Below are 25,037 nucleotides of genomic sequence, written 5' to 3'. Positions count from 1 at the left end.
ACACGTCAACTATATTAAACAAAAAACTGTAATAATTACAAATATTCATGTCAACTACAACACAAAAAATAGATACAATGATCAATGGTCCGTGCGGCGTCTCTGACGAGCCCTGACAGTCCCATCAGCAATGAGTCCCCCTCTCGCGATCGTCAGGCAGTGCTCATAGATCCAGCACTACACAATAATTGAGGTTAACATAACATAAAAACATGTTTAAATCATAATCGAACGTAACATATTAAAAAACACAAAATTTACCTGAAGTAGCGTCAAGTACCCCGCAAGCTGTCGGGTGGGGGTCCTACAAGCCTCATCTAACTGGTCATACATATGAACCAGTGCGGCAACTCCCCAAGCGTAACCACCACTGTGAGTGAGGTCCCGGAAAGCGTCAAGGTGAACCACATGCACGTATGTTGCACTCTTATTAGCAAAAAGAGTACAACCGACAAGGTGCAGCAGATAAGCGCAAGCTGTGACAATCCACCGCCAGGCCTGACATCTCGTCTCATAAATGTCTCGAACCCATCCTAGTCATACATATGCCCCACGTGTAAGTGCTGTCTCCGCTCTGGCCTCCTCGGCAGACACCTCCAGCAACTCTATCAGCAAAAATCTGGCCTCCTCCGTAGAAAGAGCATGGAAACTGTGCAAGGCGCCAGAGATGGGCAAATGAAGGAGTGACGACACATCATCCAATGTGATCGTCATCTCTCCTACCGGAAGGTGGAAGGTGCTAGTCTCACCGTGCCACCTCTCCACGAATGCGGATATAAGTCTAGGATCGCCAGTAGTAACTGAACAATCGATCAGTGGACTTAATCCTGTGGCACCCACCAGGCCTTCAATCTCAGGCACTGGCCTCCCAATCAGTGTCAACTTCCTCCCATGTGACACTAACTTCAAATCAGGACGTTCCTGATTTGAAGTACAAATTATACAATTATTAAAAAAAATTAATGACAAACAAATAAATCGACAATGATAAAAAATTAACAAATTAAAATACCTGTCCACTCCAAACAGCATGTGCAACGTGGTCCGCAAATGATGTCAACACTGACGGGTCACGTGGCCCACCAGGGAATCTCTCAGTAGCATCATCAGCATCTGACCCCTCAGCACGATCAGCACCCTCTACGTCCGCACGCATCTCAGGTGCCTCCGCAGCCACATCAGGGACGTCGTCAGTCATATCACGTGCATCCGCAGTCATCTGATGAACCCGTTGCCTATGGGCTAAGGCAGTAGGCCTACGCCTCTCGGGAACATCAGCTGCATCCTGGTCATCAAGTCTATCTCTGCCTACAAGTCTACCTATGGCACGACCTATACCTCGTGTTCTAGCCATGATCTGCAAATCATGTCGAACACGTATATTTTTCGGTCAAAATATACACAACTTTCTTTATAAAAATAAAACAAGTTTATTTATAAACAAATAAAACTAATTTAAATCAAATTATTTGAAAACACACACAGCATAATTTTAAACAAAAAATAAACAACTTCATTTATAAAAAAAAAACACAACTAATATAAAAATAATTCATTACTAAACATCCACAACTTAATTTTTAAAAAAAAAACTTCATTTATAAAAAAAAACACAACTAAATTATTTAGTAAACATCCACAAGTTAATTTTTTAAAAAAAAAATAAACAACTTCATTTATAATCAAATAAACAACTTTAATATAAAAATAATTCATTACTAAGCATCCACAACTTAATTTAAAAAAAAATTAAACAACTTCATTTATAAAAAAAAATCCTTCATTTATAATCAAATAAACAACTTTATTTATAATAAAATACAAAAATTTATTTATAGAAAAAAAAACTACTTTCAAAATATATAATTAGTAAACATACACAACTAAAATTATATATACAAATAAAACAATAATGGGAAAAAAATATTTCCAAACATACACAACTTTATTTATACAAATAAACTACTTCATTTATAAAATAATACATAAGTAATTTAAAATTAAATAATTAGTAAAATACTCGACTAAAATGATATAAAAAATAAACTAAAACAATTAACAAAAATAATTAACAAAAATAATATTTTTGAAAAAAAAAAACTTCCGGAAGAAGGGGTCTTCCGGAACCACTGAAAGGTCATCCGGAAGAGGTGTTCCGAGAGCTTTTCGGAAGACCTGTTCTTCCGGAAGTCGTTTCATTGCTTCCGGAAGAACCCTTCTTCCGGAAATATTCCGGAAGATCTTCTTCCGGAATTCTCCGCCGTGAGCCCCTTTTCCCCATTTTTTCCGACGTCCTCTCCTCTCGTCTTCTACCCTAAGGTTACTATCCTAAGGTAACTATCCTAAGGTTTCACTGCTACAACAATGTTGTATCATACAAGCAAAGGGGAGTTAGGGAGACTAACCTCGTTCGCGGAGAAGAAGAAGACGAGCTTCGCGCTTGCCTTGCGGAGAAGAAGAAGCAGTTCGCGGAGAAGGGAGAAGAAGCAGGTCGCGGAGAGGGAGAAGCTTCACGGAAGGAATGAGCAGGAAGAGTTTCTTCCGGAGAGGGGGGCTTTTTATAATTTTTTATTAAAGGGCAAAATTGCTCATTCATAAAAATTGCTGGGTGCACCTAGCATCTCCCCAAGAGATTACGCAAGTGAGGTGGACGTGCTACCAGATGGATTTTTGGAACGAACGGCAAGGATTGGCTTGGTGTGTGGGTGGGTCCCACAAGCGAAGGTGCTGGCCCATGATGCAGTGGGGGGGGTTCGTGTTGCACTGTGGTTGGAATTCGATGTTGGAGAGTTTGTGGCATGGCGTGCCGGTTGCCATGTGGCGTTGTATGCGGAGCAACAAATGAACGCATTTCAGATGGTTAGGGAATTGGGATTAGCGGTGAGGATTAGGGTGGATTATAGAGTGGATGGGAATCTGGTGCGGGCAGAAGAAGTGGAGAATGATGTGAGGTTGCTTATGAAGGGTTGCGATGAGATCAGAAAAAAGGTAAAAGAGACGAGTGACAAGTGTAGAGTCGCACTGATTGAAAATGGGTCATCATATAATAACCTGATATCGATGATTCAAGAGCTCACAAGTTGATCCATCCATGCTAATCAAATTTCTGTTTTAATTTTATTATTATATATGGTAATTCATAATTAAATAATAGTGTATTTTTTTATTATCAGAGAATATATTTATTAAAAAAACTTATGATTCTCTACCTTTTCTATGGTTCTTATTTGGTTCTTTGGGAAGCTATCAGACATCGGGTTGGGCTACAACATAAATGGTGTTGTAATTTTGTTGTATTTAATCATTTGTTGATTTGCATGGCATACACCCTATAATTGGTCTGGTGTGCTAAAAATTAAAATAATAGAAGCATGTCAAAGCATAATCCAAGTCTTTCGCATCATAATTCTTTAGTAGTTAGTTTGTTAATAAAAGAATGGCATATAAACATTTTTATATTCAATAATAAAATCTCATTTTTCTTATTCTATTAAATTTTAGTATTTGTTAATTTTTCTTTTCCATTATTTTTTTTAATTCTTGCTTCACACATATTATCTTTAAAACTGATTGTATCCAGGTGCTTCGAGCATGGAAAAACAAAGGGGTCCGCGAGATTATTTCCAAACTTTGATTGATGATTATGAGTAGCTGAAGTCAAATTTGACTACAAGTAAGCTCTTCCACACAAAACAGTTGTGCAATGGAACAGCTAATAGATTTGCAAAACTGTTAAGAAAATAGAATCTAGTAATTTTCATTGATATGAAACATCATCTCTATCATTTTTTCATGATTATCAAGGATAAAATTTCAAAACATAATCACAAATAAAAAAGGAGAAAATATATAGGGATTTGGATCAATTACAATTTAAATCTAAATCATATCTAATCTCTATCATTAATGGATTCTAACACTCCCTATGAAGTTGGTGCATGGATGTCACACATTCCCAACTTGTCAAGAGAATTACTAAGGGTCTTTAAATCTTCATTGAAGAAGTGGTAAATCTTGATTTGCTGCTAGTGATAATAACATCCTCACCGTATTGAGCTTTGCAACTGGTGCAAAGATTTCTTGGTAATCAACCCCAAAGGATTGAGTGTAACCTCTTGCAACTGGTGCAAAGGTTTCTTGATAATCCTGCCCAAGGGATTGAGTGTAACCCCAATGTCTACGACCTCTGATCTTGTTCTACAAAACCTAAGCTGAAGAGGCGAGCACACAAAAGAACTCTGATGAAGGCAAGCAGAAGGTAGTACTGGCTAAAATCCCCACAAGACCAGCAGATGTCATGATGAGTGAAAAATAGTAACTGTAAGACACAAACCAAACAGTTCCTGCTAACAAAATAAAAACATGAACAAACAGCACCACGCTTGGAGATGTGGTCCCACAAGGATGCGTAGACCTAGGCAAGACTCATGGGGTGCGGTTGCACTTGAGAAGCGAGATCATAGCAGGAAGTGTGGCAGGAAAGGATGGCGCATGTGCTGCCACGCACCAGCAAAGGGTGCTGTTTGGCGCATCAAAGGGGCCACACATGGGGGCTCCTACGCCAACATGGTAGGCCGATCTGTGTAGATCCGCAAAAGGCAAGTCCGATGGTGTAGTCACCAATCAGAAAGGTTGCCAACACGATGGCGGATGGCGGTCGCCAAAAAAGGTTTATATGTTGCCAGAAAAGCGTAAAAGGCTCGTTGGAAGATGGGTGACGAGCAGACAGGTCCACCGGGACAATGGATCACCGAAAAAGTGACGATAGCCGATGATGACCGGAAAACTTTCCAGGAAAGGAGAAAAGGGTCGTGGCAAAGCGGAAGCAAGTTGCCAGAATAAATGTGATAACCATAAGGGTTCCCCAGAAAGCAAAAACATAGAAAAGAAGTTTGCCAGAAAAGGTGTGGCGAGTATAAAGATCTATCGAGGACAGCTGGTCCTCGATGGGCTGTCCTCAGTGGGGGACGGTTTTCTTTACTCCCTCAACCTGGCTCTGATACCATGTTAAGAAAATGAAATTTGGTAATTTTTATTGATATGAAACTTCCTCTCTACCATCTTTTCATGATTATTAAGAATAAAATATCAAAACAGAATCACAAATAAAAAATGAAAAAATATATAGGGATTTGAATCAATTACAATTTAAATCCAAATCATATGTAATCCCTACAATTAATGGATTCTAACAAAAAATTATTTTTTTTCTTTAGAGGAATTGTATTGGCTTTAGGACTATCCCACCAATTAGTCTATTTAATTGACCTGGACCTGGATGTGGCAAAAATCCTCAAATGGTGCCTTTTTACAAACTAATTCCCCAAATGGGGTTCTTCTTAAACTTATTCCTGGCAGGTGCAATTTTTCTACGTGAAGGCCATGCATGGCGCCACCACCATTGGAGCTTCCGCGTAGGAGTTGCCACGTGGCCTTGGAGACACCAGTAGCAGTAGCGCGTGGCCCTTCTGCTTATGTGGCGAGGGACGCGCAAGGAGCACTGGCGCGTTCTACAAGGGAGAGTGAAGGCACCAGTCAAACTGGCGTTTTAGCTTTGCAGCAAGGACAGGGAGCACAGTGCTGCAGCAGTCTGCTGCAGCTGCAGGAAGCAGGAGCAGGAAACGCCATTGGAGCCTATGGGTTGCGTTTGCAGGTGGAACGCGCCATCACGAAGAGCGATTTGCTCCTTTTATATGCAGTTCTCGTGCACTGCATTGCTACCCGTTGTCCTCAGCCTTCTTCAAGCTTGCTTCCTTGCTTCCTTTGGTTGCTTCCTTGCTTCCTTTGCCTCTTTGGTTTCTGCTGCTTGTAACTTCTTGGTAAGTTTATTTTAATTGATGATAAATTTTATGTATGTTTAGGTTATAAATTTTAAGTGTTATGTGTTAAATATGTTTAGGTTAGGTTTGTTTTATATGTTAATGTTATGTATGTTTAGGTGGTATTTATAAATTTTAAGTAGTAATTTGAAATATTAATATTATTTATATTATATGTATATGTTATAATTTTAGTTAGTATGTTCGTATTTGTATTATAGGATACATTAGAGTTAGTTTATTTATTAATATTATTAGTTTGAGTTTTGTATTTTATATAGTAGATTAGATTTAGTTAAAAAAATTTATATGGTAGATTAGGAATAGTTTTAGGTAATCTAAGTTATTAATTTTATATGATAAATTAGGAATAGTTTAAATTTTTATATGGTACATTAGGTTTAGTTAAAATTGTTTATATAGTAGATTAAGAATAGTTTGAGGTTTTGAAAAATATAATTTTAGATTAGGTTTAGTTTAAATTTTTTGTATGGTACATTACATTTAGTTTAAATTTTTGGTATGGTACATTACATTTAGTTTAAATATTTAATATGATAAATTAGAAATAGTTTAAATTTTTATATGATAGATTAGGTTTAATTAAAAAAATTTATATAGTAGATTAAAAATAATTTTAGGTTCTGTAATTTATTAATTTTAGATTAGGTTTAATTTAAATTTTGTATATGGTACATTACATTTAGTTTAAATATTTGATATGATAAATTATAAATAGTTTAAATTTTTATATGGTAGATTAGGTTTAGTTAAAAAAAAAATTATAGTAGATTAAAAATAGTTTAAGGTTCCGTAACTTATTAATTTTAGATTAGGTTTAGTTTAAATTTTTTATATGGTACATTACATTTAGTTCAAATATTTGATATGATAAATTAGAAATAGTTTAAATTTTTATATGGTAGATTAGGTTTAGTTAAAATCTTTTATATAGTAAATTAAAAATATTTATAGGTTCCGTAACTTATTAATTTTAGATTAGGTTTAGTTTAAATTTTTTATATGGTACATTACATTTAGTTTAAAAATTTGATATGATAAATTACAATTAGTTTAAATTTTTATATGGTAGATTAGGTTTAGTTAAAATATTTTATATGGTAAATTAAAAATATTTATAGGTTCCGTAACTTATTAATTTTAGATTAGGTTTAGTTTAAATTTTTATATGGTACATTATATCTAGTTTGAATATTTGATGCTAAATTATTTGACTCGTAAGTATTTTAAGTTATTAATTTTGTGTGTATATATATATATATTGTTTTAATTTATTTGTAGAATATATTTAAATTTTATTGATTGTGTAATATATTTTGTTATTGAAATATTTGAATTATTGAAAATATTATAATTTGTTATTTATTAATTTTTTGTAATTATTTGGAGAGTATGTATAAATTTTTATCGTCAATTAATTGTATTATATTTTATTTTGTAGGATCAATGCATCTTCGTCGTCATGCTCATCAAGTATACAAATTAGGTCTGGTCCAATTGATGGTGACGTTTTGTGGATGCAACCCAAGCATGTTTCAGAACATGTTTGGAATGGGGAACCAGACAGAAAATTACACATCAACGAGTCCCGACGTATCAAGGTGAAGAAAAATACCAGAGGAAATTGTTCCTCTGCTTCGCAATCTGGGTTTTATTGGATAATGAAGATGGGATACCTAAAGATAAATGCGGCCTTAATTAGTGCGTTCATTGAAAGATGGAGGCCCGAAACACACACGTTTCACTTGAGATGCGGAAGGCTACCATTACTCTTCAAGATGTGTCAGTTTTATTAGGTCTTCGTACTGACGGACACCATTAATTGGTTCAACAAATCTTGATTGGGCCGATTTATGTGAAGAATTATTAGGAGTCAGACCACAGGAAGGCGAACTTGAAGGCAGTGTGGTAAAATTAAGTTGGCTGGCTCACCATTTTTCTCACATAAATATTGATGAGGTAACGTTGAACAATTACAAAGGTTTACCCGTGCATGGATCCTTCGATTCATAGGAGGTGTCCTCTTTGTTAACAAAAGCAGTAGCAGAGTTTCCTTAAGGTACCTACAATTTTTACGTGACTTTGAACAGTGCAACACGTATGCTGGGGACCTGTCGTGCTTGCGTATTTATATAGAGAGATGTGCAGCGCCACCGATTACAAAGTTAAATCAATCGGAGGTATGTGCATCTTAATCCAAATGTGGGCATGGGAACGATGCACGACTTTGGCTCCAAAGAGGACGCCTCCCGTAATAGAAAATAAACCACTCGGACACAGGTTTGTCGTTTAAAAAATTAGATTTGAATTGAAAATAATTAATGATGGAACGTGTTGACAATGATGATTTCATTTTTATTGTAGGTGGCTGCGACGTGGAAATAGCATATGGCAATGATGATCTTAGAGTTTTCCGTCGCAAATTGGATCTCATGAAACGACATGAGGTAAGAAGATCGTAATGTATTGTTAAATGAAATGTTAATATGTTATGTTTGACTGAAAATTGACAAGTGTGTTGTTATATGCAGTTTGTCTGGGAGCCATACACACAACTGTGATGGCAGCGTTGCCTCCAATTTGTGTGGTTGGAAGTGTAGCCTGGTTCGCGGTGGTGCCACTGATTTTTTCCATGTTGTTGAGTGGCACCAACCCGATAGAGTTTTACGACAATTTGGATTGCAACAACCTATTCCGGGTGTCCTTCGCAACCGCAGAATCTCCATGGCATAACGCTCAAAGGCAAACAAGATGAGAATTGGTTCCACCTGTTGGCCCCAATGATTAGTCAGTGGAACAATCGAGATGAGTTTAGGGTCGACGTTTATCCTCGACAGGAGGGCCTACTGGGTTTTAACTCGGACTACATGGTGTGGTATAGGCGTAAAACAAAGATGTTTGTCGACCCAAACAATGCAAACACAACTACATTGGTATTTATCTGTTTTTCAATGTTTAACTTCAAATTATTTTGTTAAGCATGAGCATTAATTTCTTGACGCTAATAATTGCAGGGTGAAGTTGTGGAGACTTTACAGTATATGGTGTCACCACAAGGGAGGAACACATGGACAATTGATGATCTCGTGCCTTACGTGGAAAAGTTAGCGATTATATCCGAAGAGCAAGAGAGAATCACTGAGCCAGTGTCACATGGTCCAGCATCAGAGTGTGAATTCCCAGCACAAGAGTTTCACATTCTTTAGTCAAGTGTTGAAACTCGGGGCATAGGCAGACGAAGGGAGCCTGTTGAAGCGGAACAATATTCCCAACAAATGATGGAGCGTGGTCATGGAATGTATTACACGCCAGCAACATTTTCCCAATATCCTTCACAGATGTATCAGTATCCTTTTGAAGGTCATCACACTGATACTTCTGCGAGCGAACATTCGTTCGGTGGTGTTGCGGAAACACAACCTCATTTTTCATGGCCCACTATGACTCCTTCACAGCAACACGATGCCCCAATGGCAACACCTAACGCCCCATTTGCTCCGCAATGGAATGTACCCGGAGCAATACCTGATATGGGCGACTTATTAGGTGTTGATTTGCGTCAGGAGTTTTCTGCTGAGGCTGAGCAAGCAGAAGCGGGGAGACAACGCGGCAGAAGAAATCCTGATCGTCAAGCCGAAGATGGGATCGACCATGTGGCACATCCTCACGACATCACGGACACCATAATGACTGATTTTGATGTCTCTGTGTAAATTTGTTGTTGTATGTATGACATTTGATTTTGACAATTAATCTATCGCATCTCATTTATTATGCTTACTAATGTATAAGTTTATGTGGCGCATCAAACTATAATAATAAAGAAAGTTTAAAAATAAAACTAAAGTAGACAAACGAAAAATAAGTAGTTTTAGTAACTAAAGCCGAACACCAACGCCATATGTGCAGATACTCCACATTGACTAAGTCCATAGTTCATCTTGTAGATAGTTCTCCTTTAGTATCAATTTGAATACCCTTAACTACAGCATTGGACTCCCACTTTATTATGGTTTTAGGGTTAGGGTTATGGTTAGGGTTATTGTTAGGTTTTAGGGTTTATGGTTTTGTTAGGGTTTATGGTTAGGTTTATTGTTTAGGGTTTAGGGTTTAGGTAGGTTAAGGGTTAGGTTTTATGGTTAAGGCTTAGGTTTTGGTTAGGGGTTTATGGGTTAGGTTTAGGGTTTATGGGTTGAGGTTAGGGTTATGGTAGGGTTTTAGGGTTATGGGTTATGGTAGGGTTTATGTTAGGGTTAGGGTTAGGGTTTATGTTAGGGTTTAGGGTTAGGGGTTATGGTTAGGTTTAGGGTTTATGGATTGGTTAGGTGGGTTAGGGTTAGGTTTATGTTTAGGGTTAGGTTTAGGTTAGGTTAGGGCTTATGGGTTTAGGCTTAGGGTTTAGGGTTTAGGGTTAGGTTTAGGGTTAGGGTTATGGTTAGGTGGGGTTAGGGTTAGGGTTTATTGTTAGGGTTAGGGTTTAGGTTAAGGGCTTAGGGTTTTAGGGTTAGGGGTTAGGTAGGGTTAGGTTTTAGGGCTTAGGGTTTAGTTAGGTTTTAGGGTTAGGGTTTAGGGTTTAGGGTTAGGTTAGGGTTTAGGGTTAGGGTTTAGGTAGGTGTTTGGGGTAGGGTTAGGGTTTAGCATTAGGTTTTAGGCTTAGGGTTTGGATTATAGTTAGGGTCAGGGTTAGGTTTATGGCTTAGGGTTTAGGTAGGGTTAGGGTTATGGTTATGTTTTTAACTAACGAATTCATTGAACCCCACAAATAGCTAATGTACACAAACCAAAATAAGTAATGTTTTTAACTAACAAATTTATTCAACCCACAAATTCAATACATTGAAGAGAACTTAAACAAATACAAGTCACTCGACTAACATACATAAATCAATGATTTGAACAACTCCCACGCTCAGATTGCATTGGACAGCGACGCCTGTTATGCCCTTCGGCTCCACATCTACTGCATTTTTGTCGGTGCTCAGATGGTTCGACCCAATCCATCTCATTCCTTATCCTTGTTGATTTTGGCCGACCTTTCGCACGAATTGTAGTTGGGTCAGGGATAAGTGTCCATGCGTCATTAGAAGGAGGAATAGCCGCTTCATTCCCAAGAGGCCACCATTGTGCGGAGTAAGCTTTTAAGATGTGCTCATTTGTATAAACAACATCTATATATTGGTAGTAGTTCAGGCTCACGTAACCACAAGCTGCAATAATATGTGAACATGGATAGTGAAGCGCAGAATACCTTCCGCATTGACAATAATGACCATTCAAGTTAACTGCCCACTTTTGCCACGTTGCATAATAGGATTGAAGGTCTCCTCTACTTCAAACCTTGTGGAGTGGATGTCATACACGCGAACGATGTGCGAACAAGCTTGTTCTTGATTTTTTCTAAGTTCTTTAACAAGCTTTGAACAATATACTTGTCCTTCATTTAACTGTCTTGGGCTTGGCGGCCACGCTCAACAAAGTACTTTCGACACCTACTGTACGTTGATTTGACCAATGCTGTTATGGGAATGTTGCGACAATCCTTCAAAACCTTATTGATACATTCTGAGAGGTTGGTTGTCATGTGGCCATATCGACGTCCTTCTCTATCATAAGCCATCGTCCATTTTTCCTTTGAAATGCGATCAATCCATGTTGCTATGGCTGGACTCATTCACGAAATTTTTCTAAATTTTGATAAAAATGTGCTTGCAAGGAGTGTAGGCTGCATAAAATTAGTTATCAATAACAATTTTAAGTATATATGAAAGTTAAATAAACGTGACCATCAAATATGAAATCTTACCCAATTTCTTCAACATTTCTTTTTGTTTGGCATTATTGAATTTCGATTGAAGTTGCTTGCTATGTGTCGCACGCAGTAGACATGATAACCGTGGGGAGGTTGCCAACCAAGTGCTTCGTTAGCGACAGCGGACTTTATACTCGCGTGTCGATCAGATATCAGACAAATACCATTTTTATCTTGACGTGTTCACGCAAGTGTGCCAAAAACCATGACCACGCTGTCAACGTCTCACCTTCGACCACCGCGAATGCTAGAGGAAGGACACCACCATTTCCATCTTGTGATGTGGCCATTAAGAGGGTCCCACGGTATTTGCCATACAAATGTGTGCCGTCAACTTGTATGATTGGCTTACAGTACTTGAAAGCCTCTTTACATTGGCCAAAAGTCCAAAAAACTCTATGAAACTGACGGTGTTCGCGACTAACCATATTCCAACGATAAAATCGTCATGTAGTATTTGAAAATATGATCCAGGAGAATGATTTTGCATGTGTGTTAGCCACGACGAAAGTTTCGCATATGACTCATCCCAATCGCCATATTCAATTGCAATGGCTTTCTGTTTCACCAACCAAGCTTTTTTGTACGACACCTTGTACGCAAATTCACTGTTAATCCTCTCTTGAATCAAAGAAACTTTTATTGATGGATCTTCTCTGATCATGCCTGTCAATAACATAACAAAATTTAAATGACAATTAACAAAAATAACATAATATGAACATAAAATACGTACCTACTACACAAGTGGCAATTAAATCTGAATCAAGTTTCTCGTGATCTTGTGTCATGGTCATATTCAGACATGTGTGTGGTCCACCCCATTGTGTGACTTTCCACGTATTGTTTTTTTAGATAAAATTGCCCTCATATAGAAAGGGCAAGGACACTCTGCACTTTTATTCAAGCAACAAACCACATACTTGTTCGATTTGCTTTCAACAACTTTGAAACTTTGATGCACCTTCATAACATATTGTTTGACTGCATTTTTGACCGCATCTTTACTATCAAATTCCATGCCAACATATAATTCTTGGCCAACATTAAAGGTCGACGGCATCTCCAAACCGCAAATGTCCTCCTCATCAGGATAACTCCAGTTGATATTGTTATAATGTAAAGCATCATTCCAAAATGGATTTTCAATTCGTTGTGCACCTAACAGTTCAAAATAAAAAATCAAATAATACTTATTTAGCATTAAATACAATTGTCATCAAATAATAAATGTATTGTCTAATTTTTTTATACAACAAATTATACCTTCTGCTGGTGAACAATTCTTACTGGTTGAGGAATGTCGATGACTTCATCGTCTGTATCAGATATACCGTCAAGACTGTCATCTTCGTCTAAAGACTTTTCAACGTATGAGTTAGACACAAGATAATCATCGTCATCATCATCATCGTCATCATCATCATCGTCTTCGTCAATATGTAAATTGCTCAAATTTGTTGTCGGTTGTGTCTCATCATTAGATAAATAATTTCCACATGATGTAAGCGAATTTGCATAATGAAACATTGAACCACCAGCCACATCCTTTTTTATGTACAATTCCAGAACTGACATTTGGTCTTGTTGTTTAAAACTTTCCAGCATCGTTTCAATGACTTCGTCATCACAAATTTGCAAGGCAATATATTTTCCCGACACTAAAAATCTACAGCTGATAGCAGAAATAATTTCATTATTTTGTAACTTTACCTTATCTCCAATTTTTTTCTTCAAAGCATTGAAAATAATTCCACGTTTAATCTGAATTGTTTTTTTACTGCCTTCAAATATTACATCATCATTATCTTCATATACCCTTCCATTGAAATACAACACTCTTATAACTGAATTCATTGTGTACCTACAAAAACAAAATTTTAACACGTCAAATAAATTATCAAATAGGTATCACAAAAAGTCATTACTGGAACTTCAAAATAAAACTTTATTTTAAATAAAAATTTAACTTCAATCAATTTCACATTAAGACACTTTAAAAACATTAACGATTTCAATGTAGTAATTTTAAACTAATCAAGATGTAATCAAAATTATTAACTTTAAATAAATTTCACATCAACACACTTAAATAACACAAACAACTTTATAAAAATTTAAATCCAAACTAATAAAATGTAATCACAAAAAATCTCTTTATTGGAACTTCACATTCAATTTCTCTTTTAAAAAAAATTAATTGACTTCAAATTAATTTCATGGGACACACTTAAAAAAATGAACAATTTCAAGATACTAATTTTTACCACAAAATAAAATAATTCATGAACGAAGTTAGTAGTAAAAATAATTAATCTTAACAATAATAACTTCAAAATGAAAATAGGTAATTAAAAAATTACTACAAATATATTAAATTAAATATGATACAAGCAACAATAAAACATCATCAAATAACACTTTCAACTTGAACGCTTATCAATTTTTAACACACAAAAAAATGAACCTAATCTAATTAAAAAAAATACTACAACTTCATATTAAAATAAATTTCATACTCAAAATACTTTCTTCAAATAAATATGATCTACAAATTTTTTTAAATGAAAGTTGAAACGTTCATCAATTATTAACACACTAATAAATCATTAACACCAACCTAATCTAATTAAAAAAATACTACAAAATTCATATTCAAAATATTTTATTTTCACTGATAAAATTTTCTTCAAATAAAATTATTACATAATTTTTCTTTTATTTTAGACATTTAAACACACACTAACAAGCTTATTAAATATAACAAACTAATTTAATTTTTATAAAAAATACTTCAAGATATATCTTTATTCCAACCTAACAAAATAACTTACAAAAAATATGTGATCTTCCAAAACCACCTAACAAAATAACTTACAAAAAAAATTGATATCACAGAAATTTTCAAACCCACGAAAGCAAAAACGAAAGCAACTGCTGCAAGCGAAAACAATTGAAAAAAATGGTGAAGGAGGAGGTGTATTTAAACACCCTAAAACGCCAACCCCATTTGCGCCATATTCTACCCTAAAACGCCAACACCATTTGCGCTTCCAGACCACCCTAAAACGCCAACACCATTTGCACTTCCAGACCCTCACTACTCCTACCTGCCAAAGTTGCTATCCTTGCTGCAAAGCTAAAACGCCATTTTGACTGGCGCCTTCACTCTCCCATGCAGAACACGCCAATGCTCCTTGCGCGTCCATCGCCACGTAAGCAGGAGGGCAACGCGCTGCTGCTACTGGAGTCTCCGAGGCCACGTGGCAGCTCCTACGCGGAAGCGCCTATGGTGGTGGCACCATGCATGGCCTTCACGTAGAAAAACTGCACCGGCCAGGAATAAGTTTCAGAATAACCCCATTTTAGAAATTAGTTTGTAAAAAGGCACCATTTGAGGATTTTTGCCCCTGGATGTACAGGTTTTACCTTTTGTTTGGAGTAATTCATTTCCCATCTCTTACCTCAACAAATAATGGATTGTCACAAAAGTTTGATTTGTGGTATTTTTGACATTTTCTTAGCTTGTTACATTAGAGTATTTTTTTTTATAAATATCATTTATGGCCATTTGTGTTTTAGTTTTTATTTTTGTTTTGATTCATTGAATTTCAAAAGTCTCATTTATATCTTTTAGTGTGCGTCAGTATTTTAAAATTTGAAATTATTAATTATAACATAATTGCAATTTATAACTATGTCTAAATTAATTGTTATGATAAATATAATTAATTTAACTCCAAAATCACCACAATCTTTTTTTATTAAATTTTTTAAAATGATTGGACAACCTCCAGGTATAATCTTCACCACACAAATCATCAATTGTTTACAAATAATCAAGAACACAACTACTAGATATCTTCAATTTATATTCGAAAGTAATGAAACAATTAGTGGAAGAAACAAGCACACAGGAAAAAAGACATGGCATTAAAGCAAACTCAATTTTTCTAAAGACTAAACTTAAAACTACTGCTTAAAATAATAATACATCAAATACAGATTTTCTTACTATGTCTACTATCAAGTATTAGAGATTGGGAATAGGTTGAGCTATTTGTCCAAAGTTTGACGTACTGACATTAAGAGAGAAATTAAGATTTAGATTTTTTAAAATAAATAATATATGTACAGAAAGTATCATTTTTATATTATTATTTAATTTAAATTTTATAATAATTATCTTAAAATAACATAAAAAATGATTTATTGATCGATAGTATAAAAACTACTATTAGAATTGCATTATCCATTTTTATAAAATAAAAAATTGCATAATCCATACTTATGAAACTTTATTATTTAATCCCTAAAAAAGCAGTTGATTGCATGGGTTGTTCAACTTGTCAACTGTTGAATTAGGAACACTAGGTTATTGTAAGATGACCTGTTCTCCATCAATGCGCTTCTACAGATGTCACTCATCTCTTTCACCTTTTTTTGGATCTCATCAGCACCCTTCATCAGCGACCTCACGCCATTCAGCACTTCTTCTGCCCGCACCAGATCCCCACCCACCCTATAATCTACCCTAATCTCCACCGCTAATCCCAATTCCCTAACCATTTGAAACGCGTTCATTTGTTGCTCAGCGTACACCGGCCACGTGGCAATCGGTACACCATGCCACAAGCTCTCTAATATCGAGTTCCAACCACAATGCGACACGAAACCCCCTACGGCCTTGTGGGCCAACACCACCGCTTGTGGGACCCACCCACACACCAAACCCATCTCAGCCGTTCGTTCAAGAAATCCATCTGGTAGCACGTCCTTGGGGTTTGTGTAATCTCTCGGGTCTTCCAATTGGGCCTTCGGAGGCTCCCGCAAAGCCCATAAGAATCTAACATTAGCCATTTCAAGCCCAGTTGCAATCTCCTCCACCTGGTTTGCCTTTAAGCTTCCCATGCTCCCGAAGCAGACAAAAACCACTGAAGACACAGGCTGCTGATCAAGCCACTCCATAATTCGCTTGTATTGGGCCGGGTTCGGATCCCATTGGTTCGATCCAACAAGGTCAAGAACCGGCCCAATTGGATAAACGCGTGGCAATTCCGAATCGTTGTAGAGTGACTGAAGCGCGTGAGGTTCAAGCTCTTGAACCGTATTCACGAAGATGCCCTTTGTTTCCCTGTACCTTCTCGCGTGGTATGCCACCCAAGAAAACGCGTCGTTCGCGTCCAACACGAGGTTGGGCAAAACGGACCGTGGCAAGGGGTTTTCAAAACTCGGAACCGCCAACTCGGATTCCGACTCGACCGGGTCGACTCGGTCGAGGTGGAGCGTGAAGCCGAGGAAGCTCGCCGGTGACGCGAAGAAGAGGTAGCACGGGACGGCGAGCTCGGCGGCGACGTCGATGAGCGTGGTGGAGAACATGTCGACGAAGAGAGCGACGAGTCGAACCGAGTCAAACGAGTTTGACTCGTTTTTTTTTAGGTTGAGGAGCGCGTTCTTGACCTGGTGTTTGTGATTTTGGATGTGGAGGGAGACGAAGGCGATGAAGGATTGGTACTGGTCGGGTGTGGGTGGATCCACTGTAGGGAGGTGGAGGAGTTTGAGATTAGTGGCTGAGGAGGCGCGGGATTGGACGTAGGTGCTTATGAGGGGTCGTTGCGGCGTGGTGACAGTGAGAACGGTTGCAGATAATTGAGGGTTGTGTTTGGTTAGGAGATCCGCGAATTCCACAATTGGAACAAGGTTGCCGAGGGCTGGGGTAGCGATGAAAACCACTTCAAATCTAGTCATGATAAGATGACCAAGGAGCTTTGAATTATTGAGATGAATGATGGACATATATATGTATACATATAGTATCATTAATAGTTAATAACTAACATAATAAAATTATTAATAATTTTTGTATCCTATCAGGAATTAATATAAGTCATGATGCGATGACGCGCGAGCTTTGAATTATATATATATATATATATATATATATATATATATATATATATATAATGGCTTACGTGTCACGCTGTGGTGTAATGTAATTCTCGCCTAAAAATATCAAATCATGCTACAGTGCATTTCCATTAATAATATATAATAAATAATTGAATAAAATTAATGTCTCGAAGACTTATGCATTTCCATTCCCAAAAATATCAACATAACCTTTTTATTTTTTCCACGTTAGGAGTATTGATGATGCATTACTTTTTTTATTTTTTTTAAAAAAGGCAAGCATTTATTGTGGCACGTCATTTATCATTTTCATTTATTGTTGAAGGCATTTTCCTTCTCTTTTTCTTTAGAAATCTGAAACGCCATTTTTTTTACCATTCTTGTTTTTTCTCATTTCTCTCTCCCAAATTGCTTTCTCTCATTTCTCTCTCTCGAATTTTTATCTCCCCCTTCTTTGTTCCTTCTTTCCATTTTTTTCATTCTTCCCGTTTTTTTGTATTTTCTTACATCTAAAGCTGTGATTTTTTACACCAAAATTGTGATTTTTATCTCAGATTCCATGACAACGATATCATATTTGCGTTCCTCTCCAAGTTTGTATTTCTATTTGACCGTGACTAACTATTGTTCTTCCTTTGCAACACAAAAGCTTCAATTTTTTTGTGTTTTCTGTTTTTTTGTGTTATAATGACTTTTCGCAGGACAAGAGGTTAAATTTTTTGGTGTTTCTGAGCCTTCTCCGACGTACCCAAAGGCTGGAGCTTTTTTGCTAGGTTTGCTAGTTCTTTGCTTGATTTGATCGAAAAATGATTTATGGGTTCTTTTTTCTCCTATCTTTCTACGTTTTCTTTTTTCATTTGATTTATTTGACTGTGACTGACTATTGTTCTTCCTTTGCAACACAAAAGCTTCAATTTTTTTGCGTCTTATGTCTTTGTTTTGTGTTATAATGACTTTTCGCAGGACAAAAGGTTAAATTTTTTGGTGTTCCTGAGCCTTCTCCGACGTACCCAAAGGCTAAAGCTTTTTTGCTGGGTTTGGCAGTTCTTTGCTTGATTTGGCCTAAAAATTATTTATGGGTTTTTTCTCTCCTATCTTTCTACGTTTTCTTTTTTCATTTGGTTTATTTGATGGTGGCTGAGTATTGTTCTTCCTTTGCAAGACAAAAGCTTCAATTTTTTTGTGTCTTCTGTCTTTGTTTTGTGTTATAATGACTTTTCACAAGACAAGGTTAAATTTTTTTGTGTTCTTGAACCTTCTCCGACATAAAGTTGTCATCGAGAGCAAATAGTGTTCGGCATTTGAAGGACAGGTTTGTGATGTATTTTATTTCTCCTTTTGATTTATGGGTTCTTTCAGTATAAAAGATTGAATTTTTTTTTTTTTTGTGTTCCTTAGTCTTATTGAGTCTTATTTGACTGTGGTTAACCTACTCTTCTTCCTTTGCAAGACAAAAGCCATAGATCATAGTATGTTGGATAAATTACAGGTTCGTTTTCCCTCCCCGTCTTCTTCTGCGTTTTCTTTTTACCCTTTTTTTGTATTTGTATGCGTTTTTCATTTCGATTTTTTATTTTTTCACTGCATGGTCATTGTTTCTCTTAAAGCTACGATTTTTTTCTCCAAAAAACTTTGATTTTTGGGTTTTGTCAGTACAAATATTGAGTAGTGCTTCATTTTCTTTTTCTTTGCAGGGGAAAGCTTCGTTTTTTTCTTTACTCAGATGAACATAGTTCGATTGCCGATGTTCTGCCTTAATAGCACAATATTGAAAAATATGGATCTTTGTGTTGCATTCGCTACCTATTTTTATCTTTTTTTTGTGTTGCATGTTTGAGTTCCTTTCTTTATCATGTTCATTTTTGTATTACTTGAAAAAAATGACGTTTATTACTATGATTAACTTTGAGGTTCACGAGTGATCTTCAGTCTTCTCTAATGTTCCCGTTCTTATTATGGCAACGTATTGTACAAAATCCCTATGTAGATATTCTTGGCATTTGTACTTATACCGGTTAAAAATAAAATAGAAATTACTTTTAATGTTTTTGTGTTTTGTTTCCTTCAATTTCGCACTATTTTATGCCTTTTACGTTCTTATTATGGCTACCTTTTTTGAATTTTATGTTTATTTTGCTTTCGTTTCCAATGAATTAATGTTTCCAAGAAAAATTAATTATTTGTATTCTATTCCCAAGACGTTTGTCTTTCCAATGCGCTTTTTTGGTCCCAAGACACTTGCATTTCCAATGCATTTTTCTGTTCCCAAGACTTGGCTTTCCAATGCACTTTTCTTTGTCTTTCCAATATGTTTTTCTATTATGATGCTTTTAGTCATTATTATAATAAATTAATTATTTTAAAATTTAAATGTTAACATAAGATTAATATTTCAAACGAATAATAAATAATTAATTAATAAATATAATTTAAAAATATAAAAAGATTAAAATTAAACTTAAAATTTAATTTATTCAAATAAAACAAATAATTAAAATGAAAAAAAAAAACCCACACATGACTAAGGACTAGCTTGGTAAAACAGTGTACCTCTTATCAGTATAATTTTTTAGAATTAGTTATTGTTTTGAGTGTTTTCTACAATTTTTCACGTTTTGAGTGAAATATTTTTAGTCATTTCTACTTTTGGGTGTTTTCTTCCATTTTCTATGTTTTGAATGAAATGTTTTCATCCATTTCTCCTATTGCCATTGAGATGGTTTAGCTTGGAATCCTCGCCAATCATCCTTAAAAGATTTGTATTTATTTAATTAACGAATCTTATCTCCGAAATTACTTAAGCATATTTTAGGCTATTTTTCGGCAACTGATTGCCAAATTTTTCACATAATGTTTTATTCATGTCGATGGTTTCCTATTAAAAGTAATAATAATAATTGAAGCATAAAAAGTAGATTGGATACTTCAATTTGGGATAAGGAGATGACGAGATAAGGCCCTTTTGATACATAATTTAGCCCTTATTAATTATTATATAAATTAAATTTCATCATTTTTTATGAGTCGGAATTATTTTTTATCAATTTAAATATATCATATTAAGTTTTTCTATAAAATATACTACGTGTGTAATTGTGTATAATTATAATTGATAAATTTATGCTTTGAATAACTTTTATATATGTTAACTTTTATTTACTAACTATTATATTGAATATTTTTTCAATAAGTTTGAGTTTATAAAATTTTAATATGATTTAATTTTAGTATAATTAATAGACAGTATATTGCTTTTAATATTTACTTACTATTTGTTTATGTTTAATTTTTTTATAAAATTATGCTTTGCAAATTTCATTTTTATATCATAAACAATTTTTTTAGCATCTTTGGTTCTTATACTTTTCCTTTTGCTAATAACTTTAGTCTTTAATATGGAGTAACAAGTGAATTGATGGTGTCACAATCACTTTAACAGTTCAATAGCATATGATATTGTCAAAATATTTAATAGAAAAATTACATGTAGTTTCTTTTATAAGTTATAATATTAAAAATCTTTACGTGTAGAATAATTCACACTAATAGCGTAAAATAATTTATATATTTTAAAAAAATAAAAAAATCTTTAAGTGTAGTTAATTTTTTTTTTATCAAAAATAAGTTTCATACTTGAATCAAAGAGTAGATATTTCAAATTTTTATTGAAGAGTTAGATATTTTAATTATGTTAGTTAAAAAAATAAGATTAATGTTAACATCAGATTAATGTTCCAAACGAAAAATCAATAAATAATTAATAAATATAATTTAAAGTCAATCATCATCAAAATAATTCAAATTCATCAGTGTCAATCATCATTTAATGTCATGAATAAGTATGTCTCCTTTTGATTCTCCATGATCATTCAAACTAATTGAAATGTCTTGATTTGAAATACTATTAACAAGTCTACACCTTGGCGCAGGTTTCAAATTCATATTTTATTTAATGTATTTTGTCTGTTAATACTTAAACATTATTATTATCCAAATAAACTAAATTTTCAGTCATTCCATAATGAATTTTAACACTATTGATAAATATACAACAATATTTTCATAATAAAAGTCTAGCACGGGAAGTGAAAAAGATTATCATTATATTCATAATAAATGATAAAAGTCTAGCACGGGAAGTAAAAAAAATTATCATTGTGATACAGTAATATGCATTGATCAACAATAAATATGGATTATGCATAGTTAAAGCCTAGCGCTTATTATACTAAGTACATTATTAACTATTCATTATAGTTGTTCACCTCCCCAACTATTGAACAATATTCAAGGAGTTTTAAGTTTTTATACTCGGGTTTTGTACTATTTTCATATGCTTTCATTTTTGTTCATTATATTTGTTCATGAAACTTCTCCATCATTGTATCTGTTCATGAATATGCTGAGATCTCCATTATTTTTATTTTTATTAATAGTAATTGTAAGTATTTTTAAACATTTTTCTTCGTGTGAAAAAATTTATTATTTAATAAAATAAATATACATTACTAGGAACAATTTAATTGTGGTGGTACATATTATAAAGTAATATGTTATTAAGATTTATGATTTTTTCGCTTATGGTATATGTTATTACAAGATTTATTTACTTTCGTATTTTTTATGTTTATCTTTTTAATCTTTCAAATATTTTTTTACATAGCCTCTAATAAAGAAAATAAATATTAACGATTACGGGAAGTGTAATAGCCTCGCAATAAATATACAACCGTATTCATGATATTTCTTCTAGCACGGGAAGTGAAAAAAAATATCATTATACTGATCAGCAATAAATATGGATGACGCACTGAAACAGTAAAAGGTCAGCGCTTAATATACTAAGTATATTATTAGAGTATATATATGGATTAATAGACTAAATGTTTGCCGATGTGCAAAAGATTATCATGGGAAGTGAAAAAGATTATCATTATATGACCAGTATGGATGACGCATGGGACAAACATTACTACTTTTCAAGTTGACGTCATGAGACCTCTCATACATTTTTTTTTGTAATTGTTTGTTCGTGAATATATTATATGTCTGACATAGTATTTTGAATTGTAATTCTATTAACCAGTCTTATCAAACAAAGTTTTATTTTTGTAATTTGAACCATACTATATGCTTATTTGTTATTTGCTTAAATATACAAGTTAATTTTTTTATACATTCTTAAATATTACTAATATTTAACATTTAAAAAATCTCATATATTACTATAAACGATCTCTTTATATTTCATTCTTATTAAATCACGACCATTACTACATGTTCATATCAACTTACGTTTTTTAGCTTAGTGTTGTTGTATATCGTATCTAACTCCTGCATACAAATTCCAAATATTCACTGATGTTATTTGCATATGCAACAACTCATTTATTTCTGTTTATTGTATAGTCTCTCACTCCGTACAAGATGTTACCATCATAATCTTTCTAGCACCATGAAAACATTCTACCATACAATCAGGTTAGTTTCAAATACATTTCTAAATTAATGTTTTCTTTTCCCTACACATATTTCAATATTATTATCGTCCCATTAAATAAAATTTTCAAACATTATACATATATTTTGACATACTTCACATTTATCAATATTCAAATAGAAGTATGAGTCCATGCATCGGCACGGGCGTCTCTCTAGTTAGTATGCAATCCATACACATGCATGGGTTGTTTGGTAAGCGAGTTTGCAAACGTTAAAAAATAGAGTTAAAGTCAAATACACAAATTAAGTATAAAGCAAAATAATATCGTTAATATTTATAAGTAATTGTTTGCTAGAACTACATCAACAAGATTTTTTTTTCAAAATCTTAGACTACAAAAGGCAATTTAATCAGTGTTACTATCGTCCCAATCATTCTGCCTTCTAATTACAATATCCCAAATTTTTTCATAATATCTATAGTAAAAAGAGATTTCATCTCCATCATCAAAGTCCATTTCTTCAAGAAAATCATACCATGGTTGAACAACGCATTTTCCACCAATACCAGGATTCAGGGTTTCAACTTTCCATTGCAATGGAGGACCAAATCGCCTTAAGACTGTCATGTGGTGACCACAAGCATTAAGAGGAACTTGTGTACAAAGCGGGAGTTTCTACAGATAGAAAAAAAGTAAAATTAATAAATTGCTAAAAATTTGTTTAAAGAGATTAATCTATGAAAGGTCAACTTACCAGGGGTTCAGGAGCATCGAGCATTTCCTGAGTAAACCAAACAGTCCACATATGCTTTCTGGATGAATACCTCTGCCTGCCACAAGTTTGCCACTCCAGTGGTGGTATGAAGTGTATGTCAAACACGCACTGATGGTCATAGGCAAAAAAGTTAATGGTGGTTGACTCGTAGATTTTCAATTCTTTCCTGAAGTTTTCGAGTCCATTTGCCAAATAGACTCTTTCTTTGTGTCGTCTGACTTGTATTTCGTAGATGGCTCCATCATATCTCAGGTGAACAGACTCGGGATCCTGTGGTGCCCATTGTGTATGGTAGAACGCTGGAAGTTGTATGATGTTCTGCAAAAAAACTAAGAAATGTAAATGCATGTATATGGAATGATAATACTAATAAAAGAATTGCAAAATAACAGAATAATCAAATATGACTTTGTCGTTGTTGAAGGCAGCGATAAATTGGATGATCAACGGCGGCCCGATAATGGGATTTTTCATCTGCAATGACAGAGACATTGTAATTTTAATAGTTTAAGTGTTGATGTTGAAGAAAAGGAGAAAAAAAATTATGCAATAAAGAGCATAATAGGAACGACTTACTTCACTTGATGTTGTTGAAGATGTGCTCTTCATTTTGTGGATGGCGTAAAAAGGTAGGTTATAGCATTTTGCAGAGTGTAATATTTAATGTATGCTTGTTCCCAATGCTATAACTTACGGTTGGTTTCATCATTGTTTTTGAGTTTAGCACGGTTGTCAAGAGGCGTCAAGTGAATAGTCATGAAGTGAATAGGTGCCAAGTAACTGAAGAGTTTTTCTTAAAACCAGAAGGTTAACACCATTGATATCATGGGGCATTAACGGTCCAGTTTTTTTTTTTCATGTTGGATATGACCATTGGCGCAATTTTTAGAATTCCTTGTTAGCATTGTTTTTAATACATAGACAACAGAGGGTAATAGTAGAATATAATAATGATTGGAAGATCAATTTAATAACAGTAGAAAAAAAAATATATATTGTAGAGTGGCCAAATATGAACACATATTGTGTTTTGTGTACCTAGTGAATATCATATGATATTTTTTAATCATATGATATCTAAAGCATATATACACCAATTTTTTTAAAATAATTATGTCATTCTACATAATTGGATTTTTTTAGTGTGGTCTTTTTTGTAAAATAAGAATGATGTTTTTTTTAGCCAATCGAGCATATGCACCATAATTTGATATATTTGCAGGATTGACATAAGTGAATTTTTTTCATAGTCACAAAAA

General features: G+C 34.4%; 2 protein-coding genes and 1 long non-coding RNA gene across 3 annotated transcripts; 1 reads left to right on the top strand and 2 right to left on the bottom strand.

The window, feature by feature from the left end:
* Positions 1–267: 267 nt before the first annotated feature.
* On the bottom strand, positions 268–2,725 carry LOC106794472 (uncharacterized). Its single transcript, XM_041004882.1, has 2 exons — positions 2,406–2,725; positions 268–1,357 (listed from the first exon to the last, which is right to left on the bottom strand). Exon 2 carries the CDS (start codon positions 1,352–1,354, stop codon positions 1,004–1,006), a length of 351 nt encoding a protein of 116 aa, XP_040860816.1. The 5' UTR covers positions 1,355–1,357; positions 2,406–2,725; the 3' UTR covers positions 268–1,003.
* A 13,159-nt stretch (positions 2,726–15,884) lies between these two features.
* Positions 15,885–17,584, bottom strand: LOC100775567 (UDP-glycosyltransferase 43). The gene has a single exon (XM_003533778.5). The coding sequence runs from the start codon at positions 17,467–17,469 to the stop codon at positions 15,991–15,993; it is 1,479 nt and encodes a 492-aa protein (XP_003533826.1). The 5' UTR covers positions 17,470–17,584; the 3' UTR covers positions 15,885–15,990.
* A 63-nt stretch (positions 17,585–17,647) lies between these two features.
* Positions 17,648–19,602, top strand: LOC102661256 (uncharacterized). Its single transcript, XR_005886304.1, has 2 exons — positions 17,648–19,048; positions 19,254–19,602. It is a non-coding gene; the product is annotated as an uncharacterized lncRNA (long non-coding RNA).
* Positions 19,603–25,037: the final 5,435 nt, after the last annotated feature.

Source organism: Glycine max, chromosome 9 (assembly GCF_000004515.6).
Source record: "Glycine max cultivar Williams 82 chromosome 9, Glycine_max_v4.0, whole genome shotgun sequence".
NCBI classification, from domain to species: domain Eukaryota; kingdom Viridiplantae; phylum Streptophyta; class Magnoliopsida; order Fabales; family Fabaceae; genus Glycine; species Glycine max.
This window is presented reverse-complemented; position numbering and strand designations above follow the sequence as displayed.

Bases quoted from the DNA above. Each gene is read 5' to 3' on its own strand.
- LOC100775567 (XM_003533778.5), bottom strand. From the start codon at position 17,469: ATGATACTATATGTATACATATATATGTCCATCATTCATCTCAATAAT.
- LOC106794472 (XM_041004882.1), bottom strand. From the start codon at position 1,354: ATGGCTAGAACACGAGGTATAGGTCGTGCCATAGGTAGACTTGTAGGC.